At 40.7% G+C, this 19,619-nt stretch overlaps 6 protein-coding genes across 6 annotated transcripts; 3 read left to right on the plus strand and 3 right to left on the minus strand.

Moving 5' to 3' along the window:
- Positions 1–451: 451 nt before the first annotated feature.
- I206_105011 (uncharacterized protein) lies at positions 452–959 on the minus strand (the record flags this gene model as incomplete). Its single annotated transcript, XM_019154313.1, has 2 exons — positions 452–797; positions 856–959. The coding sequence occupies 2 exons, from the start codon at positions 957–959 to the stop codon at positions 452–454; spliced, it is 450 nt and encodes a 149-aa protein (XP_019013053.1).
- Positions 960–1,709: 750 nt separating this feature from the next.
- On the minus strand, positions 1,710–3,754 carry I206_105012 (uncharacterized protein; the record flags this gene model as incomplete). Its single annotated transcript, XM_019154314.1, has 9 exons — positions 1,710–2,152; positions 2,249–2,471; positions 2,535–2,603; positions 2,663–2,792; positions 2,844–2,953; positions 3,025–3,124; positions 3,202–3,330; positions 3,408–3,524; positions 3,597–3,754. The coding sequence occupies 9 exons, from the start codon at positions 3,752–3,754 to the stop codon at positions 1,710–1,712; spliced, it is 1,479 nt and encodes a 492-aa protein (XP_019013054.1).
- Positions 3,755–4,140: 386 nt separating this feature from the next.
- On the plus strand, positions 4,141–5,975 carry I206_105013 (uncharacterized protein; the record flags this gene model as incomplete). The annotated part of the gene is made up of 7 exons (XM_019154315.1): positions 4,141–4,416; positions 4,529–4,647; positions 4,707–4,734; positions 4,793–4,911; positions 4,964–5,161; positions 5,227–5,310; positions 5,375–5,975. 7 exons carry the CDS (start codon positions 4,141–4,143, stop codon positions 5,973–5,975), a joined length of 1,425 nt encoding a protein of 474 aa, XP_019013055.1.
- Positions 5,976–10,618: 4,643 nt separating this feature from the next.
- Positions 10,619–13,881, plus strand: I206_105014 (plasma-membrane proton-efflux P-type ATPase; the record flags this gene model as incomplete). The annotated part of the gene is made up of 5 exons (XM_019154316.1): positions 10,619–10,668; positions 10,732–10,772; positions 10,847–10,941; positions 11,002–11,531; positions 11,598–13,881. The coding sequence occupies 5 exons, from the start codon at positions 10,619–10,621 to the stop codon at positions 13,879–13,881; spliced, it is 3,000 nt and encodes a 999-aa protein (XP_019013056.1).
- A 790-nt stretch (positions 13,882–14,671) lies between these two features.
- I206_105015 (uncharacterized protein) lies at positions 14,672–16,252 on the plus strand (the record flags this gene model as incomplete). Its single annotated transcript, XM_019154317.1, has 9 exons — positions 14,672–14,722; positions 14,843–14,945; positions 15,031–15,096; positions 15,189–15,341; positions 15,411–15,491; positions 15,566–15,664; positions 15,741–15,843; positions 15,918–15,970; positions 16,062–16,252. 9 exons carry the CDS (start codon positions 14,672–14,674, stop codon positions 16,250–16,252), a joined length of 900 nt encoding a protein of 299 aa, XP_019013057.1.
- A 380-nt stretch (positions 16,253–16,632) lies between these two features.
- Positions 16,633–18,495, minus strand: I206_105016 (uncharacterized protein; the record flags this gene model as incomplete). Its single annotated transcript, XM_019154318.1, has 9 exons — positions 16,633–16,797; positions 16,868–17,181; positions 17,247–17,311; positions 17,397–17,487; positions 17,554–17,696; positions 17,764–17,837; positions 17,918–18,086; positions 18,175–18,317; positions 18,394–18,495. The coding sequence occupies 9 exons, from the start codon at positions 18,493–18,495 to the stop codon at positions 16,633–16,635; spliced, it is 1,266 nt and encodes a 421-aa protein (XP_019013058.1).
- Between the last annotated feature and the right edge of the window lie 1,124 nt (positions 18,496–19,619).

Here is a 19,619-nt window from a genome sequence, read left to right on the forward strand (position 1 = left end):
GATGCCAAAAATATGTAAATCACTTACAATGCACCCAATCCTTGATCAGCTTCTTTATTCAGCACAAAGCACAGTGAAGTCGAATTATTCATCTTGATGTGTTGTATCCAGGGGCATATGGGATCTATCAGCGCTTTCAAGAGAGATATACAATGTTATGATTGATTTTACAGATCAAGAAGAAGGAGCAGGAAAGCAAGATTAAAAACTGAAATGAGTAACAGAATGAATGTGCTTGATGTCGTACATGTATGTGTCATGCATCCCCACTCAACTTTACTATACTCATATCTAGGTTAGAAGTGATACGTACATGCATACAAGTATGTCTTGTTTTTGAACTTCATAATCGAGGAAATGAGAAATTGGGTTGTGGTAGTACGAATGCCACATCGCTTATACAGTAAGTTGTTTCACGTATCAAAATACGTATGAGGGTGTAATTGCCAACCTAACTTCTGACGTGCGTAGTAGTCGCCATCATAGCTCTCAAATCCCTCTTCATCTCTTCTTCTACCTTTCCATTCTCCGCATGGCAACTGAAACTTTGCTCTGTCGGTACATTTGTGAAAGAATATTTGATAATTTCTCGAGATTGTTGATTGTATATCGGTAGACCCAATAAAATCATGGTGATTGTTGTTAAAATCGCTTGATCTTCTAGATCATTTGAAGAAATTTGACTTTTCACAATTTGACAGATGTATGAAATGACGAATGACAAATAAGCTGAAATGAAAATTCGAGGAATATAACGTGGTACGAATAATGTATCTTCCGTAGTTTCTTTCGGTGACCTTGAAAGGTCAACTCATCAAAATTTTGAACTATTCCGGATTTTCCATTTTCACTCACTTATATGCCTGTTGATGCGTACAATCCTTCATCGCTTTCTGAATTGTATGTATACATGATATGATGCCAATTGTCATCAAGAACCATCCAGCATTATTGAACATCGTGATAAAACTATGGTGATTTGCGTATAGTCAGTAGTATTACATTAAATGTAGTGGACCAACAGACTTACCGGCTAATGACCATATTTTTGCCACTGGTAGCTGTCTCAATGTGTTCGGGAATGCTATTTTCAATCGAGTTGTGAATCGAAAAAAGTGGAATCTTTAATGAGGATCAGTAGGATATCAACTGGCAAAGATCTTATTTTGTTTATACATACTTTTGTAGAGATGATCACAGTAACCGAATTTCCCCATTTCATCGCCGGTTCATACACTTTGAGTCGATTTGAATGACCTTTTGAATCTACGGACAGTAGTGTGATGCTCAGCTCGTGATTAAGGGGTCATAAAGGAACGAGAAGTCAACATAAAGGAAGCAAGGAATGTTTATCCTTGATTCGATTTTCGGGATTAAATGAATGTTTTTATCATCATTTGATCTCATCTCGCCATATGTCTCAGCTGTATCCGAATAGTACCATGGACATAGGTAAATCTAAGGGACTGGTCAATAAACATCCTTTAAAGTGTTTCATCTTGAATCCCCAGGCCATATTTATCGGTAATATACATACGTACAACAAGAAGCAATAGTATACCGATCAGATCGGCTATTCATTAAAAACATTCTAATCTAAATACAACAAAAATACAACCTTTGACTCATTAGTCTACCCTGTCGTATACCATATCCCCATCAGCCGAGGTATTTTGGCCAAGCTCAACCTCGTCGGCCTGACTTTTCAACTAAAAGCCCGATCTAAGTTGATTTTGCCGTTCCTTCACAAAATCTGTTATCGCCGCTTTTGTTTGAGGCTCAATAAACATGAACTTTTGAGTCGGTATACTAAGTTGTAGCGCCGCATTTGTAGTCGCTTCATTGACTGTGTCTTCAAACAACTCTTTGCTGAAAAATTCCAACATGACAGTATCTTCCGTCTTAAGTCTATTTCTCTCTCTATCCCAGAGATGCAGCTGATCCACTATAGTTGGATGCAAAAGTGGCGGAGGGGAATTGTACATTTGGGGATGTGCATGACTTGACAAGTAGGATATGATTTGGTTTGCGGATATTCCTTTTTCCATTGCTGATTTGACGTTCTTACGATCTAATTTACCAACTACTAAATTTGGGTAACGTATTCGAATATCGACGAATAGGTTGAGAATCGCTATTTCAAGTTCATTTGCTGAAATCATAAACCTCCATCAGCTTTCCCACCAGATTTATAGAAACGCTCTGGATCGGGAAAGGGGATGAATCAGGTAAGATAGACGACACTGACATGTATAGGCATATATTTTGTAATTTGTCTCTAATATCAAGAACCTCTTCTCGTCTACATCCTGTCCTTTCGTGGTGGCTGCGTCCCCACTACACAACGCTGTAGCAAGGTGAGTAGGGAAGAACTGATCAGCGTCGGGCGACGGACGATAAATAAAACCATATTGGGCTAGATCGTTCAAAGCTGATAGCGCATGAGGGAACGATTTCGATGCGGAATAGTCCTTCATTCCGAGCACATATTAGCGGAGGGAGCAAGATGAATAGACCATTGGTATGCGGCTCACCTGACCCAATTGCATGCAACCTAAGGAAAAAAACATCGATAATACTTCTGCAGACCTTTCCGAATTTGCCTATAATATACATGAAGATGGTGAATCACTTTTTTGTCATATCCGATTCAATTACTCACCTCTTTTGCATTAAGGTAATACATCAATATTTCCCAAAGCTGAGTCTGGCGATCCTCAAGTAGGAACTGGAAACCCTTGGAAGTGATCGTCATGCGATTTATATTGGGCCGTTGTCCAGTCTCATCGGTTCTGCGCCAACAATTTCAGCTTTGGTCCATGATGAATCATCTGTTAACCTACGGATCAGTCATGAGTCCGCTTATATGTAAAAGCTCTAAGACTTCTGGTTGCGGCCGAGCGACTGAAAACCCTATTCCCAAGCCTGAAGACACCATATATTTCAGGATACCCTGATGTCATACATGATATCCGAACGTAAACTTGCGTTACACTCATGACCGAAGAATAGGCTCTAGCTCACCTCAAATGCTTCTTCACCGTACGCAACTAATTCCTCTTGAGATGGTATTTCGGCATCATCATCCCTATCATAAGGAACGCCAAATGAATTGGATGTTCCTCTGAGCACAAGTCTCACACCTTCAGCTTATATTTCGCGAGCAATCTTGACTGTGAAGCTGAGGATACAAAGACTCACAGACCTGTCAGAGCATTTCTCAGACCCCTTTTGAAAGCATCATTTGATGACCATATATTCTTTCCTTTCTTCAGAATCATTGGATGCAAGATTTTACGCTTTAAGGCAGGCTTCATCACCTCATCCACTCTGTGACAAAAAGTAGAGTCAGTTTCTTGCATTCCAGCAGTAGGCCGAGACAGATTCATCCAGGTAAAACAACTCACTCTTCCAGAGATGCTTTTACATCCATTTGCACAAAACTCTTCACTTCGGTTGTACGTAATGGTTGATGCGACCATAAATGATGCAGGATGATATGCCTACAGACAGGCGGTAGGGACCTATGAAAGTGATTACCACGATAAGTTATGATGCATTGACAGTTCTCATTATACAATACAGCTTCAGCTTACCTCAGTATACATAGACAAACTGCCTCCGATTTATACAGTTCTTCGAAATACGATTGATGTTGATTATCTAGGAACGTATCAAGCGCAGCTGTGGGCGAAGGCGAGGTCGAAGAAGATGAAGAATCGTTTCTCGGATGAGAAAATGAGGGTTGTACCATGGTGAGATCCGATACGCTGAAAACTTAGAGTGACTGACTTGTCTTAAAGCTTGAAAATAGACGCCAGCGAGGAAAGACATAATAATGCGAATAGTTACAGATATATTTACGTTGAAGGTGAAGGTGCATGTTGTTCTTAAACCATGACATCACAATAAATTATAGAGTGAAATTTGATTCCGTTATTTGGTTACGAAGTTGAGCGTGCCGAAGGGATGAATTTCATTAATGGCAAGTGGAGGGCGATCTTTTCATTGCAACATTGAGAGTGAAATAAGACCAAGGTCACCCGCGAATACCTAACAAGAGGATTATAGACCATTGATATCTCTTGAGAAGCTGGACATATTTTTCTGGAATAAATCACAGGAAGGGGACCATACAAGATGCCAATTTCCGAGTTATCGACGCGACAGTCAATATTCCTTACAGCTGCGGCAACGGCAATAGCAACTACTTCGGTCATCCTCTCGTATCAAGCTTTGCGGCGAGAACATCGAACGACAAGGCTAAAAAAGCAAGTAGGAGAAGATGTAGAGGAATGGGAAAGAAGTAGAGCAGGAAGTGGGCTAGGAACGCCCGACGAAAAGATTGAGAGGGTAGTGCGACAAGATAGAGAATGGAAGAAAGGTGAATTCGATGAGAGCTTGATACGGGAACAGGTGAGTTGATCAAGCACAGCGGTCTTCCTCCTACATTCCTATCTAGACGATGTCATCGTTCGTACTAGTATGCCCCTTACTGAGATCTTCCTGTGCGGCTTCACCATTCTAGCTCACTCGAAATTACAACTTCCTTGGAGAGGAATCGATGCAGAAGGTACGAAATTCGTACGTGGTAGTAGTAGGATGTGGAGGTGTAGGAAGTTGGGCTGCTTTAATGTTACTAAGAAGGTATGTAAGCTGTAATGTTTTTGGAATTGAGCATTGTGAGCTGACTGTTACCTGTGCAGTGGTGTTGGACGTATATTATTGATAGATGTAAGCTATCATATACGGTCATACGGACTTCGACAGCTAATTGTACGAAATTGTTCAGTTTGATCTCACCACTCTTTCATCTCTGAATCGACATGCATGTGCTACATTAGAAGACGTAGGTACGCCGAAAGTAATAGCCACTCAAAAATTCTTCAGAAAGATCGCTCCTTGGGCGGAGTGAGTCTTTCGTTTATTTCTAAATTCCTCAGCTGATAAAAATATTCCGTAGGGTGGACGTACAGGTTGGCTTATGGAGGAAAGGATCTGAAGCTGAACAATGGCTAGAAGGTGCAGACTGGGTAGTAGACGCTATAGATAATTTAGAAACGAAAGCGGACCTTTTATCGCATTGTCATAAGAAAGGAATAAAGGTATTTGCAAGTATGGGTGCTGGTGCTAAGAAAGATCCTACAAGGGTTCAAATCTCGTAAGTCTATTCGAGGGCGCTCAGCGACCACCATAATCAGTACTGACCATAGTGTCTGGTCTCAGCGACATATCAACTACTCAGGAAGATCCTCTTGCTCGATCTGTCAGGAGGAAATTGAGGATAAATGGAATAACTGGTGGTATACCGTAAGTCACTACGGCATTTAGCAAGTCATACCCGTCAAAATTCATAGCTGATCCTTTATCACAGTGTCGTATACTCGACTGAAGTACCTTCAGAAGTCAAATTGTTACCTTTACCAGAAGAAGAATTCCAAAAAGGAGCCGTGAAAGAATTACAAGCATTTGACGATTTCAGAGTTCGCATATTACCTGTTCTAGGCCCCTTACCTGCAATATTCGGATTAGAAATTGCTACATATATTCTACTCGATATAGCAGGAAAAACTTTAACAGATTATGCAGAAATAAAGAATAGAAAGAAAGTATATCAATCACTTGAAAAAGGTTTATTGAGATCTGAAAAGCAATTTAAGAATTTAGAACATATGGAAAGATTACCTATTTCATGGGAAGATATTGGATTTGTTTTTGATGAATTATATAATGGACGAACTTCTTTACCTCCTTATGAAATCGTTCCTAAATTCGCTATTGTAAGATGGGATAAAGATCAAATTTTAGATATAGGGAATATAGTTGTTATGAGTTCAAAAGATGCGATGAAACATGAGAAAATATGTTTAAAAGATGGTCAGAATTTGGTCGAAGTTTATGGAAAGGAAGTTGTAGATAAGATAAGGAGGAAGAGTGAAGAAGCCAGAAGGGTTTTGAGCTGGAGAAGGGATTAACTTTACCATATTTCCGCATTGGTTAATTTGATATGAGCGGTATCTAGATAGGCGAGTTGTGAAAGCCATATATCACTCTACACTCATAATATGCATATTACCTACAGTTTTCATCATTCTCACACATCGAACGAATATTCTATCAACCTTGGTTTCTTTTCATAGACTGTAAACAGGACAGTAGATCTATCAGCACATCTTCTCCGAGCTGGGAGCAAGCTTTATTTACCTAAAGATCGTAGGGATTATCTCAAATTGGTATGGCTCTTCAAGAGGTATCTCCCCTCCATATATTTCGGTATAACATGTAATTCGAAAAGGATATTCAGTCACCTTCGTGCTATCACCAGTTGACTGCGATCCATCAGATCGAATCAAAGTCACATTCAGTCCATGTGCAAAGTCGAAAGAGTTTTTGACAACGTTGACCCGGCGTTCTGGATTTGATAATTCACCCTTATAGTAGATATGCCTAGCGAAGCGACAATCTAACCAATCATCCACGATAGACCTCTGAGGAAACTCGCTGATGTGATCGATTTTGCAACTTGTCCAATAATTTGAGGGTTCAGGTCTTCCAATTCTAGTATAAACTGATATGTGATGTTTGCAACGCCTAATGGCAGCTTCAGTCCTTTCATCACATACAACGTGCGACCCTAATTGCAGAGTGGCCAATCTGGTAAGTACAGTAGATTCTCTTGAGATCTTCCACGTGCATTCAATCTGATGGAAAGCTTCAAAATTGTCATAAGAGACTGTACCCGTATTCTCCCGGAGTTTATTGAAAAGATTGCGTCTAATACGAGTGTTTGTATCATCAGATAAGTTCAACCAGTGAGTATTTGGTGGAAATTGGTAATTCGGCATCTCGTCAAGGATGATTCTGCTGATGTATATTGGGAGGGGTTAGTAGTTTTACCAGAACTTTATTCAGGAGAGTGGCAATAAGTGATGTGACGAGGTTTTTAAATGGAGAACTGCAGCTACAGACTGAAATCAAACAGGTAGTGTTTTATACTTCACGCAGAATAGCCCACATATAGTACATGACAAGAAAGGATGAGAGATGATCGATACGACCTCATGACAAGCAAGAGCTTTCATCTCTTGACAAAGGATCCATCGCGTAGAAAGGTGAGCATCGAAGACAAGGAAGAGAAAGGTTGAAGTCCATGTCAGTCATTTTCAATTAGGTGTTGGCTATATGGCAATCATAAGCATTTACCTAATCTCGCTCGTAAGTTCTGTTGCGAATTCCGTATGATGCTACATTCTAAGCTTTACAGTAGTAGAGTATGGTTCATTTGCCACAGCTTGTTGAAGATATCCAACAATGTATGCGGGTAATAGGGGAATGCGTCGCCAATCCGCCATAGTCAATGCATATTGTCAAGTCACACCGCCATCAAAAAAGCAAGAAACGCCCTATAAAGCTAACGGCCCCTCAAGCAACTCGCACGTAGTCCTTTTCGGGAGACTCGGATGCAAAACTACGCTTCAGCAGGATATGTACACCTCTGTATGTTATTAAGGGGAATTTTGTTCGGAACAACTCCGACTAGCAATACAGTGTTTGGCAAAGATAAGTTGACTACGCAACCAAGCATATAGATACCGGCGGCGGCGGTCATTCATATTTATTACTCGGTCCGTGATTCCGTTCACATGTGTCGGAAAAAAACCCCTCAAATTCGGCAACCTTAGAGTTAAAAATGGCTTCCTGATTTAAAACTAAGCAAAAAGGGACTTAAAATCCATTTAATTGGATTCAGGTTTTGATATATGTCCCCCTCCAGAATTGAGCCAAAAATAGCTTTTAAAGTTTTGTTTTATGCCACCTTTGAACGAATTGAATGTCAATTTTAAAATCAATGCCACGTCATCTCTCCTATCTGTATTCGCTTGATTGATTTTCGCCAATGTGGCAGATCTCGAACGTTTGATCAAGTGATCAAATGGTTTCCCTAAAACATGAGAAGAAAAACTCCAAGGTACAGAAAACCTTGCAAATTTGAGTTCTTGGCGATCATTAGTACAAGTACACTCCAAGGTACATGATCTACGGACTGACCAAATCCGATCTGATCAAAAAGTCTATTTGAAATTCTCTCGTATCTGGATGATTTGTCTCCTTGGGAATCGAGGAAAAGAAAATTCTTTATCATCTTGCTTTGCACAAAAGCTTAAAGCCCCCCAAATGTGACTAGTTGGGGTTTGTGGGATCTCATGGGGTTTCCAAGAATCACTACGATAGCTAAGCGACAAAATCGATATCATGAGTGATTTGCCAAGGAGTATTACTTTTGTAGATCCTGGGCTGGGCATTTCGGAATTTCCTTGAACATTTTGTTTGCGCAATTTAATGGATTTTACCGAGATTTCATTTCTTGGAATATCGGTTTTAGGCGATAAGAATCAGGTATGGTTTGACCAATCTCAGACGAAGGAGATACTAAGTAGGTTTTTTTTGTTCCATGCAACCAAACAATTGAACCAGAAAAGAATCAGATCGCAAAGATAGAAGAGCGGGAAGCTAAATGACAGGGAAAACAATTGTAACCTGAAGGGTTGATGTCGGATTCCACCGAAACTTCCGGTAGTGAGATTTGGGAAATGAGGGATTTTCGAATAACATTATTTTCGGTCGCCGGCGGTTAAATCCTCTTAGGATTGGTTGTTTGTACCTCAACAAAACGCCACTTGTGTCATGAAATTCTTACTACTGAATGAAAAATATTCGAAATCAAAGCACGAATCTAACTTGCCGAAGCTTTCAATCGGCCGCGGCTCGTCGGATAAGGTTTTGCTTATGAAGACGATCATCATGTCATTCGTCATCAGCCTCAAAGGGGTCCTCGTCGTCCTCGAGCCGGTCTTCGGTGTCATGTCAACGAGGTCTAAGACGTCTTGCGATCAACGAAGCCAGATGAAAACAAGGTTTATCATTCGGTTCAAGCGGAATTCAGTTCCGCAAACCAAGAGACGTACTACGTAATCCTAAAACTTTGGTAGGAGGGCTCAGATCTGATCAGGTCGCCAAGAAGGTCCTAATGGAATGCTGAATACGAACGCTGAAGCGAATTAGCTTTGATTTCATTTGATACGCTTGATTCCGAGAATGGAGCCATTTTTGCACCACGGAGCTTCGTTTTGGTTGTTTAGTTTTGAGATTAGACTAGAACGTCATCGTCAGGAACCACCATGTCAAATACAACATGGACTTCCTATCATGTTTTCGGCCTGCGCGGGATGTTATAACCTCCAACAAGCAGTCAAACAAAACCCCCCTACGAGTGGCTTGTGGGATTGAGTTTCCTCACACAATCTGGGAGAAGCTACTATGAGATGACTCCAACCGATGTCATGCAGAAAGAGGACGGTTTCGAATTGCTCATATGCACCAAATGAAAATGGGAATTTTGTAGAAATTACGCATGCTCCCGTTGCCGAGAAATGATAAAGTACCTTTGGATGTGCCGCCTAACTGTCAAAGTCGGACATTTTCAGACTAAAATCAATTAACCCTTAATTTCATCCAGCCCACTCCCTGCTCTGCACCTGTCTCATATACCTCTTGTAACCGGAAATACCTACAGGTGTACAAACATAGCTTCGAGAGGCTGCTAGTTTTAATTTGTGCACAACCGAAACAGCTCTGCCCTTTTCTCTTATATAGACAACATCCTCTGCTTTCACCCTTTTGATACGTATTCCAAAGAATGGTGGACCCTTGATGATGAAATAACTGATTTATCCCTTTTCTTTTTCTTATTGCCGTATTTGAGGCAGAGATTTCCGCGGCCATGGTTGAGCGAAATGTACAGATTGATATGCAGTGATCCAATCAGAATGCATAACTGAATCATCTCCGATTACGGCCACTGGGTTTTCATGGTTTTTTGGCTGAGGAGACGAAGACTCAGTTACGGTGATGAAATTGGCAAATTCAAATAGTCAAATCAAATCATCTTTATCAAATACATAAATTTAAATTATCCCAGGATCTATTTTTTTTCTCTTTTTTCCTTTCCTTTGGTTGAGACCCTGTAGTTAAAAAGTAAACACCCCTAAAACTCCCCCTTATAGTGTTTAATTCGGTCAGTTAGTAATTATAGTAATAAATAATAGTGATCTGAATCATCACCCAAACAAAACAATCTTAGGTGACCGCTTACCACCGTACAGTTTAATCCCCCCTATCCCGCCGTATCTTAACAACCAACTAGAAAACCCCCTTTCTTCTTTTTTTTTCTCTTTTCTCTTTTTCATTATCATCCATATATATTTTCCTCCTTTCTTCTCTTTATAATAGCTTCCCTCCTCTCTCGTATATTCATACGACTTTCAAACAGTCCCAACCGTTTTTCCCACTTCATCTCTTCGAATAAAAAGAAGTGATCACATCGTTGGGATTCTGATTTAAGCCTCCCCCCAAAGAATCCTCCTTATATAATCAGAATCCTTTGATCCGCTTCTTGGCAGTTTAGCCAGTCCGAATCATTATATTCAGCCCACTCGAACACAACTAAACACACATAGTTGGGGCAATCTTTTAATCAAAATCCACACCTATTACATTTTATCATTTTTTAATTCCCACTTAGACATAATAAACAACCCCCAAACGCAATCTACCCAACATGTCCAACTTGAACGAGAAAGTTGGTCACACTGAGGAGGCTCCTGTCAAGTGAGCTAGAATTGTTGCATTTGTTGTTGGTTTACATTCGCTAACCATTGTCTGTCATTTCAGGGAGTCTTCCATTGAAAACAAAGTAGCCGGTGATGCTCCTGGTGAGTGGAGCAATCTCGTCGTAGGCATACGTGCGAAGTAATTGTCGCTGATGAACATCTTCCCAAATTCGTAGCTCTTGATGCCGCTCCTGAGAAGAAGAAGAGAGAATACAAGGAGATGGAACATGAGACCCACGGAGATCTCCATGCTAAGGTAGACATGAACACCGTAAGTTTAACGGCTGTGCTGTGTAACTATCAATTCCGCTGACAATGATATCCATCATAGATTCAATTTACCGCTACCGATCTTTACGACAAAGACAAGGTTGACATTGAACACGTCGTCATGGAAGAAGTATTCCAACTTCTTCAATGTGACGAAGGTGGTCTTACCGAGGCCGAAGCCACTGAACGTATCGGTATTTTCGGTCCCAACAAACTTGAGGAGAAAAAGGAAAACGTCCTTCTTCAATTCCTTTCCTTCATGTGGAACCCTCTTTCTTGGGTCATGGAAGGTGCTGCTATTGTCGCCATCGCTCTCTCCAACGGTGGAGGTGATCCCCCCGATTGGCAAGATTTCGTCGGTATTATTCTCTTGCTTTTAATCAACTCTACTATCGGTTTCGTCGAAGAAAGAAATGCTGGTAACGCTGTCAAGGCTCTCATGGACTCCCTTGCCCCCAAAGCTAAGGTAAAGAGAGACGGTAAATGGAGAGATATCGAATCTGCCGACTTGGTACCTGGTGATTGTATCGCCTTCAAGCACGGTGATATCTGTCCTGCCGATTGTCGTCTTACCGAAGCTATTGATGTATCGTAAGTGTTCTCCAGTTCATGTGTATTCCAAGAGAAGTTGGGAGCTCACGCTTGATGTCCTTGCAGCATGGATCAAGCCGCTCTTACTGGTGAATCTCTTCCTGTCTCCAAGAAACTCGGTGATGAGTGTTTCTCCGGTTCCACCTGTAAACAAGGTGAAGTTGAAGCTACTGTCATCTCTACCGGTCCCAACACCTTCTTCGGTCGTGCCGCTACTCTTGTCGGACAAGACAATGATCAAACCGGCCACTTGCAAATGGTTTTGGCCAGAATCGGTTCTTTCTGTCTCGTTTCCATCGGTATCTTCGTCCTTCTCGAAATCCTTATTCTTTACCCAAGATTCCACTACTCATACAGAAGAGGTCTTAACTCCATCCTTGTATTGCTCATTGGTGGTATCCCCATTGCTATGCCTACTGTGTTATCCGTTACCCTCGCTGTCGGTGCCCAACAACTCGCCAAACACAAGGCTATCGTCACCAGAATCACTGCCATTGAAGAACTTGCTGGTGTAACTATCCTTTGTTCCGACAAAACCGGTACTCTTACCACCAACAAACTTACCATTGACAAAGAGAACGTAAAATGTTACTCCAAATGGGACGTCGAAGGTGTTTGTTTACTCGCTGCTTACGCTTCTCGAACTGAAAACCAAGACGCCATTGATGGTTGTGTCGTCGGAACTCTCCCAGACCCCGCCTCTGCCAGATCAGGTATTGAGCTCCTCGACTTCAAGCCTTTCAACCCTGTTGACAAGAGAACCGAAATCACTTACCGAGACAACATGGATGGCGGTAAACTCAAGAGAGCCACCAAGGGTATGACTGGTATCATCATTGAAATCTGTTCCCGAAACAAGACCTCCGAACTTGAAGACCAACTTGAAGCCGATGTCGAAGAATTCGCCAGAAGAGGTCTTCGAGCCCTCGCTGTCGCTTACGAAGATGTCACCGGTGATGCTCACGATGGACAAGGAAACGGTTTCGAACTTGTTGGTCTTCTTTCTATCTTCGATCCTCCTAGATCCGACACCAAACAAACCATCGATGATGCTATGGCTCTCGGTGTCAAGGTCAAGATGGTTACTGGTGATCAACTCGCTATTGCTAAGGAAACTGGTCGACGATTGGGTCTTGGTGACCACATGTACCCCGCTAAAGTTATCAAGGACGGACCTGAAGCCGGTGGTAAACACGCCAACTTGGACGAAATGATCATGGACGCCGATGGTTTCGCTGGTGTATTCCCCGAACACAAATTCGAAATCGTAAAGAGAATTCAAGCCCTCGGTCACTTGTGTGCTATGACTGGTGACGGTGCCAACGATGCCCCTGCCCTTTCCAGAGCCAACGTCGGTATTGCTGTCGAAGGTGCTACCGATGCTGCTCGAGGTGCTGCCGATATTGTGCTTACCGAACCCGGACTTTCCACCATCGTTCACGCCATCTACGGTTCTCGAGTCATTTTCCAAAGAATGAGAAACTATGCCATCTATGCTTGTGCCGTCACTATCCGAATTGTCGTCTGTTTCGCCATCATGTCCTTCATCTGGCAATTCGACTTCCCATCGTTCATGGTTCTTATCATTGCCGTTTTGAACGATGGTACCATCATGACTCTTTCCCTCGATCGAGTATTGCCATCTACCACCCCTGACTCTTGGGATCTTGCCGAAGTATTCGCCTACGGTATTGGTTACGGTCTTTACCTTTCCGCCTCCACCATTGCTCTCTTCGCCATCATGCACTCTACCAACTTCTTCGAAAACAAATTCAGTGTTGAGGCCATCAAGGAGACCAACGACCCCCGAGGACACATGGTCATTTACCTCCAAGTTGCTATTATCTCTCAAGCTCTTATCTTCGTCACTCGATCTCACGGACCATCGTGGACTGAACGACCCTCGATTGCTCTTATGCTCGCTTTCTGTCTCGCTCAATTGATCTCTTCCATCATCGCCGCCTTCGGTAACTGGGGTTTCACTCAAGTACACTCTATCTCTGGTGGATGGATTGGTATTGTTTGGGTCTGGAACATCGTTTGGTACTTCCCTCTTGATGCCGTTAAATTCGCCATGAAGAAGACCATCATCGCTGCTCTCCAAAGAAGAAAGGCCAAGAAGGCCGCCGTTGCCTCCGTCGACTCCAACGGTGAAAGACTTCAAAGAACCGCCTCAAGACACGAATCTCTCTACTCCAACCGAACTTCTTTCCTCTCCAGAGCCGCCAACAGACTCAAGGGTGGAGCCAAGATTTCCATGTCTCAAAACGAGCTTCAACGATTCTCCTCCATCCAAGCTCAACAATCTGGTGCTGCTCTTACTCGAGCTCACTCCAGACCTGCCGCATAAGCGCAAATAAGAGTCTTTTTCTTTCAATTTTGTTTCGAAATTGGATGAAACCTGTCTCGAACTTTCTCCCTCAACCTATGAAAAATCTATATACACCGTTATATACTCTTTTTCCCAATCCTCAATACCTTATAGCATAGCATTCTAAAAAGCCGCATTTAATCCTTTACACCCTAGCCCAAACCTTTAAACATACTTCCCAATTGACTAGACATCCGAGTCCACGCTCAATTTAATCTGTTTATTTCTTTAATACTTCGATTTGTATTCAGACCAATAATCTGGGTATAGCTCTTAGCCACCCTAGTTTCTGGATTGTTTTTTTCCAATATCTCTGTCGTAGTATCTTTTTTTCTCACGCATAGCAAAACATTTCGAATGCAGATTTGATCGGATTAGACATGTTTACATGATCACACATTACACTACTGCAGTCCCATTACAATGATAGCATTGCATGAATCATAGATTCAGTGCCCGCCATGACAACGTCGTACACATGGAACCGGTGGTCGATGGAAGGCGGATAAGCAGTTCAGGAATGGGCTGATAAGCTAATTGCACACCGATAAAGGTAAAACGGTTATTGACGAGTAACCTAACATTGTTGATGACGTTGTCAAATAAACCCGGTAACCTTATGAGAACTGACTCTTTAACCGTAAATTACATCTATAATTATCTTTTATTCTTCCATTTCTTCGCTTTATCTTTTGTTCATCAGATATATAGTCAAAACACTTTACACATTCTCAACCTCACTTGTATATCCATTGAGAACATAGACAAGATGCAAGGTAAATTCAATGGATTCTTGGGTAAAGCACAAGCAGCTTTGAAAGTAAGTAAACAATTTCTTTTTGCTCCAATTCTGTGAACGGCTATCAATCTATTCCACCATCAGCCCATAGGGCAGTATCATATATTGCTTTGCCGGCAAGCTAATCGCCCATTCGTTTAGGACGGTCAAACGAGAGCTGCTTCAGGTAGTTCAACATTGATGCAATCTTTCTCTCTTCCTGGAGAATCCCAAAAAGCAGCCAAGATTCTCAAATCTTTCCTCGGTACGTATGAATTGATTGGAAGATTCATAGAGCTTTGGCTCTAGTGAACATTAAAATATGCTTATGTCTTTTGAATGATTTATAGCTAATCCGGAAACACCTCATACTGCGTTGAATTCCATTTTTAAAGCTGTGTTACAGAGAGCTAAAGGTATGTATTAGCCTTACAGTCGGATTCCCCATTATTCGGATTGAAACATGCTTGGAAAGATTCTGATCCACTAATTCACCTCTTTGAATTAGGTCTCGCCGTCTTTACTATTCTCAAAGCAGGATTTGTATTTTCCGGTAAAGCTGGATCAGGTTTAGTCATTGCTCGTTTACCTGATGGAAGTTGGAGTGCACCAAGTTGTATAGCTACCGCTGGTGTAGGATGGGGTTTACAGATTGGTGCCGGTCAGTTTTTTCAAATCTAATTGTTATAGACCTGAGAAAGATCAGCTGAGCTGAACTTGTGTTCCTCAGATATGACTGAGGTGGTTATTGTCCTTAATTCGGACGAAGCTGTAAAAGCGTTCTCAAGAGGTGGAAATGTCACTGTTGGAGGTAAGTCCCACTATTGCACCAGACCTGATAGCATGTCTAAAGGCAATATTAACCCTGTTACCCCTAATGAACAGGCGGCATCTCAGCAGCTGCTGGACCTATCGGAACTGGTGGTCAAGTTTCTGCTTCCCTAGCTAATCCAGCTCCCATGTTCAGTTATAGTAGATCGAAGGGTAAATACTTTTGAGCCTTTCACCTAAATGTTCACCCTTTAGGGGACGTTGAGCTGATGAAGGGTGACGATTTTAGGTCTTTTCGCTGGATTGACATTAGATGGTACAATCTTAGTGGAAAGAAAAGATGCCAATAAGGACTTTTACGGAAGTAGTATCTCATCTACCGATATCTTGACGTGAGTTGTCATGCAATCTCCCAAGAAAAAGGAGTAGAGAGAATAACGAAGCTGATTACAATATATTCTTATAGCGGTCGAGTACCTGCTCCCGAGATTGCAGGGGAGATGTACGATGTCATTGAAGGTGAGAATCAGCTTCGTTTTATGAGCCTGACTTAGCCTGGCGGAAATTTCGTCGCCGACGTGCAGAAGAGAAGTTGACCTGATTTTCACAGCTGCTGAAGGTTTGGATGAATCTGGACTTCCAGCAGAAGCATATGTACCAGGACAGGCAGGCGAGACGCTACCTATCCCTAATCCATCTACCGGATATCCAGCTCCTGCAACTGCTCCGCCATCTACTACTGCACCAGCTACTGCGCCCGGAGCGGGTAACAAAACGGTGTTCGACTCAGCTGCTGCTTAGAGGTTTGTTCAGTATGACGGTGGAAACAGACGAAATGAATGAATGAGAAGAGATGATACACGAAAAATACTTTTAGTGGAGGCGGGACAAGAAGAAACAGGATACCCTTATAGTTATTTGTAATGTCTGATGTATGTGAGTTCTTACGTCGAGCATGTCCACATCACATCCAGATGAATGAAAGTTTGAGCAAAAATGATCGAAGTCTTAAATACTGGTCGGAAATGATGGAAGGGAGCTGCCCCCTCATGCTCAGCGAAGCTCGGGTATGTCGCCTGAGCGTATGCGTTCTCACTACACTTCAAAATCAAAACGTGTGCATAAAGTACAGCCCTAAATCACGGAACCCATCCGACAAATACAATAAGTATAAACCACAATCAAATACGATTTTGACCATTGGATAGATTCTCAGTTGATGTCCATTTATCCGAATTATGATGGGTATTTGTTGAATCACTTTTTAATCTGTTTCTACCCAAAGTTGGTATTTGAATTTTCATTTCATCAGGTCCAGTCGTACTTGTATGAAGTTCAGTTTCAACCTATGACAGGATCCAATTTGTCAATCAAAAATTGTGAACCTAATTAATCAAATACTAAATAATTACTTACATGAATAAAAGGTCCATCTGAAATTTTAGAATTTGGAGTAAGATTAAAAGGTGATCTTACACCTAATTCTAAATCTTTTTCTTCACTTCTTTTTGGTTTACTAATGTAAAATCTTCCTCCAGATTTAGAAACATGTCCACCTGATCCTGTTCCTGATCCTGATCCTGATCCTGAAGCACTAAAACTTGTTAAACCTTCCGCAATTAATTTCCTTTGAAGTATATTAGCGATTGTTTTTCTACCTACCAAAGTGGATAAAACTGAATGATAATATAGTACAGGTATAATTGAGGTGAAAATTCTTCTAAAATCGGCTACACGTTCGAATAAAGTATTAGTAATTTGATATATATCATTGCATATGGTGGCATGGGTTTACTTAATGGTGAACCTGAGATACTGCTACATGCTTCAAGTATCAACAAGCAAAGTACGGGTGGTAGCCTATAATAACATCCGATGTAAATTAGCTTTGTGTTTAATTTTGACAAGTCAAATCTCTCTTTTTACGATTCAAATTATCACTTACATAGTTTCGTAAATAAGTGAAATTAATCTCTTGAAAAGTTTATCTTGATTATGAAATATACCTTGTTTAGATTTGAATAGCATAAAAGTCACTACAAGCGGCCGTTTATTAGTATCAAATACCTAGGTTCCTATGATGATCAGAAAACTTTACTCACTAAATAAACATAAAATTCCATCAATAACACAAGTAATAGCTCCCCACGCTCTTAACCAGGTGATCGTACTTTCCATGAAAGTTGGTAAATCTCTAACAATTGCCAACGTCAAATGAGGAATTTGCATTCCATTTGACACTGCGCTGTGGTCCAATGAGAGTTATCAATGAAAATTTATCAAATCATGAAAGACAATATGATATTGCTTACATGATGGCTACTATGAATTGAGCTAGAATTCCAATTGCGAAAGGAGGTATGATATACCACTTATTTCCTGACATCTATTTGAAAATTTCAATAAGTTATAAGATCAGATCATGAATATTTGGAAGAAAGATGGAAGGAAGAAAGAAACACTTACTCTCCATGCTCTATAAGCATAATATGTGGCACCAGTCGCATTAAATATAGCACCAATAAGTAAATGAGACATATCACCAAACATTAAAAATCGAAAATGAGATGCGATATTATGTTCATTTTCATATACTAATTTATATGCTTGAGCACAAGTTAAAGCTAAAGTACCACTTTTTCCAACGAAAGAATATAGAAACAATATCAGCTTTTCAATAATGGTAGTTGGTATAATTAAGTTAAAGAAAATCCAATTCTTACACAGAGATTATTGCTCCAAGACCTACAGCTTCTAAAAGCCAAATTGAATCTGATTGAGTAAAATATTCAAAATAACTGAAAGTATTTGATAATATTGAAGAAACTATTACAGATTGAATTGTAGTTCCTATAATTGCGTACCACTTCAAAATTGGAAAGCCCATTTCAATCTCAGCAATGGACGTCACTTCGCTTTTGAAATTTTGTATTGAAACTCACTGTAGTGCTATTGACTGAAGATCCCATTTGTGCCCATAAAATAGCATTTACATCCATTGTTACTCCTCCCATGCCTGCTGTTAATCCAGTTGAATTAGACATTTTGTATCTCTTCGCTGTTCGTTATCAGATTAATCTGAAATGCTAGCGGGACGTTATTGACAAAAGAAGATGAGGATCAGTACGGAGTAATGACTCTTAGATTGAGCTATTTATATATGTTGAAAAACCAAACTTCAATTCCTATTCGTTGACGAATGACTACAGTATTTGACAAGAAGAAATGAAACCGATATAAATGAGTGTGAGAAAGGCGTCATGAGTGAAAAGAAACCTTATACTGTAAGAGGAAAATTATGCTCAAAATAACAATTATTGTTTTCTTCCCTTTTCCTACCATTTAATCTAGAATATCACTCCAGTAAATATTGACTGTGCATGACATGTGTAAGTACCTTTGAGAATGAAGAAGAAGAAATAATTTTCAGGAGTTAACGATCAATAATTGATCGTATTATTTCTTTGGTTGTGTATTTGAGTAATTTGTGAATTATACTGTTCCTTTGTTTTTTAAAAATTATCGACTTTTCAAAAGGGCATCAAGAAGGAAAGGACGATCAACCTATCTATATATCTATGGATATACACAGTTTTGCTCCAAAAGCCTTGTGAAAACGTTCCTGACTGTTTGCAATATTACCTTTGGGTAATGTCAATGTAAAACTTTACTGGTACTGGTAGGCCCTTTAAATCGAATCCGAAAGTAATTTTAATAATGATCGAAAGGAGAAGTTTCACCAATCAAAAAGCGACGCCATCAGAAGGTCTGAGCGGACATGTGATTGTGTATTGATGTGATCCTTAAACATTTATCCGCGTGACCTCCGACGGTGCTTCGTGATAAGATGATATTCTTGACGATCAAAGCGTTTTTCCTTGGCTGTATGTGTGTGTCACAACAAGGGGATATTGATCTTGTACGAAGAAAATCAAATCCAGCGTAATTCTCCGCAAGTCCGAGTCGGAATCAGCGCCGATAATTACAAAGATCCATCGCGATTGACCTGAGCTTATGACAAATCCTCAGCAGCACAGTTTGATGATTTACCCATCCGACAAATTCATATAAACAATCAAAGCACAGATACAAATGTTTAAAATAGATATTCTTACAACTTCTGTATACTCCACACTTCCAACTCAGATCCTCCACTATACTCCTGAAC

The sequence above is a fragment of the Kwoniella pini genome, chromosome 6 (genome assembly GCF_000512605.2).
Source record: "Kwoniella pini CBS 10737 chromosome 6, complete sequence".
In the NCBI taxonomy this organism is placed as follows: Eukaryota; Fungi; Basidiomycota; class Tremellomycetes; order Tremellales; family Cryptococcaceae; genus Kwoniella; species Kwoniella pini.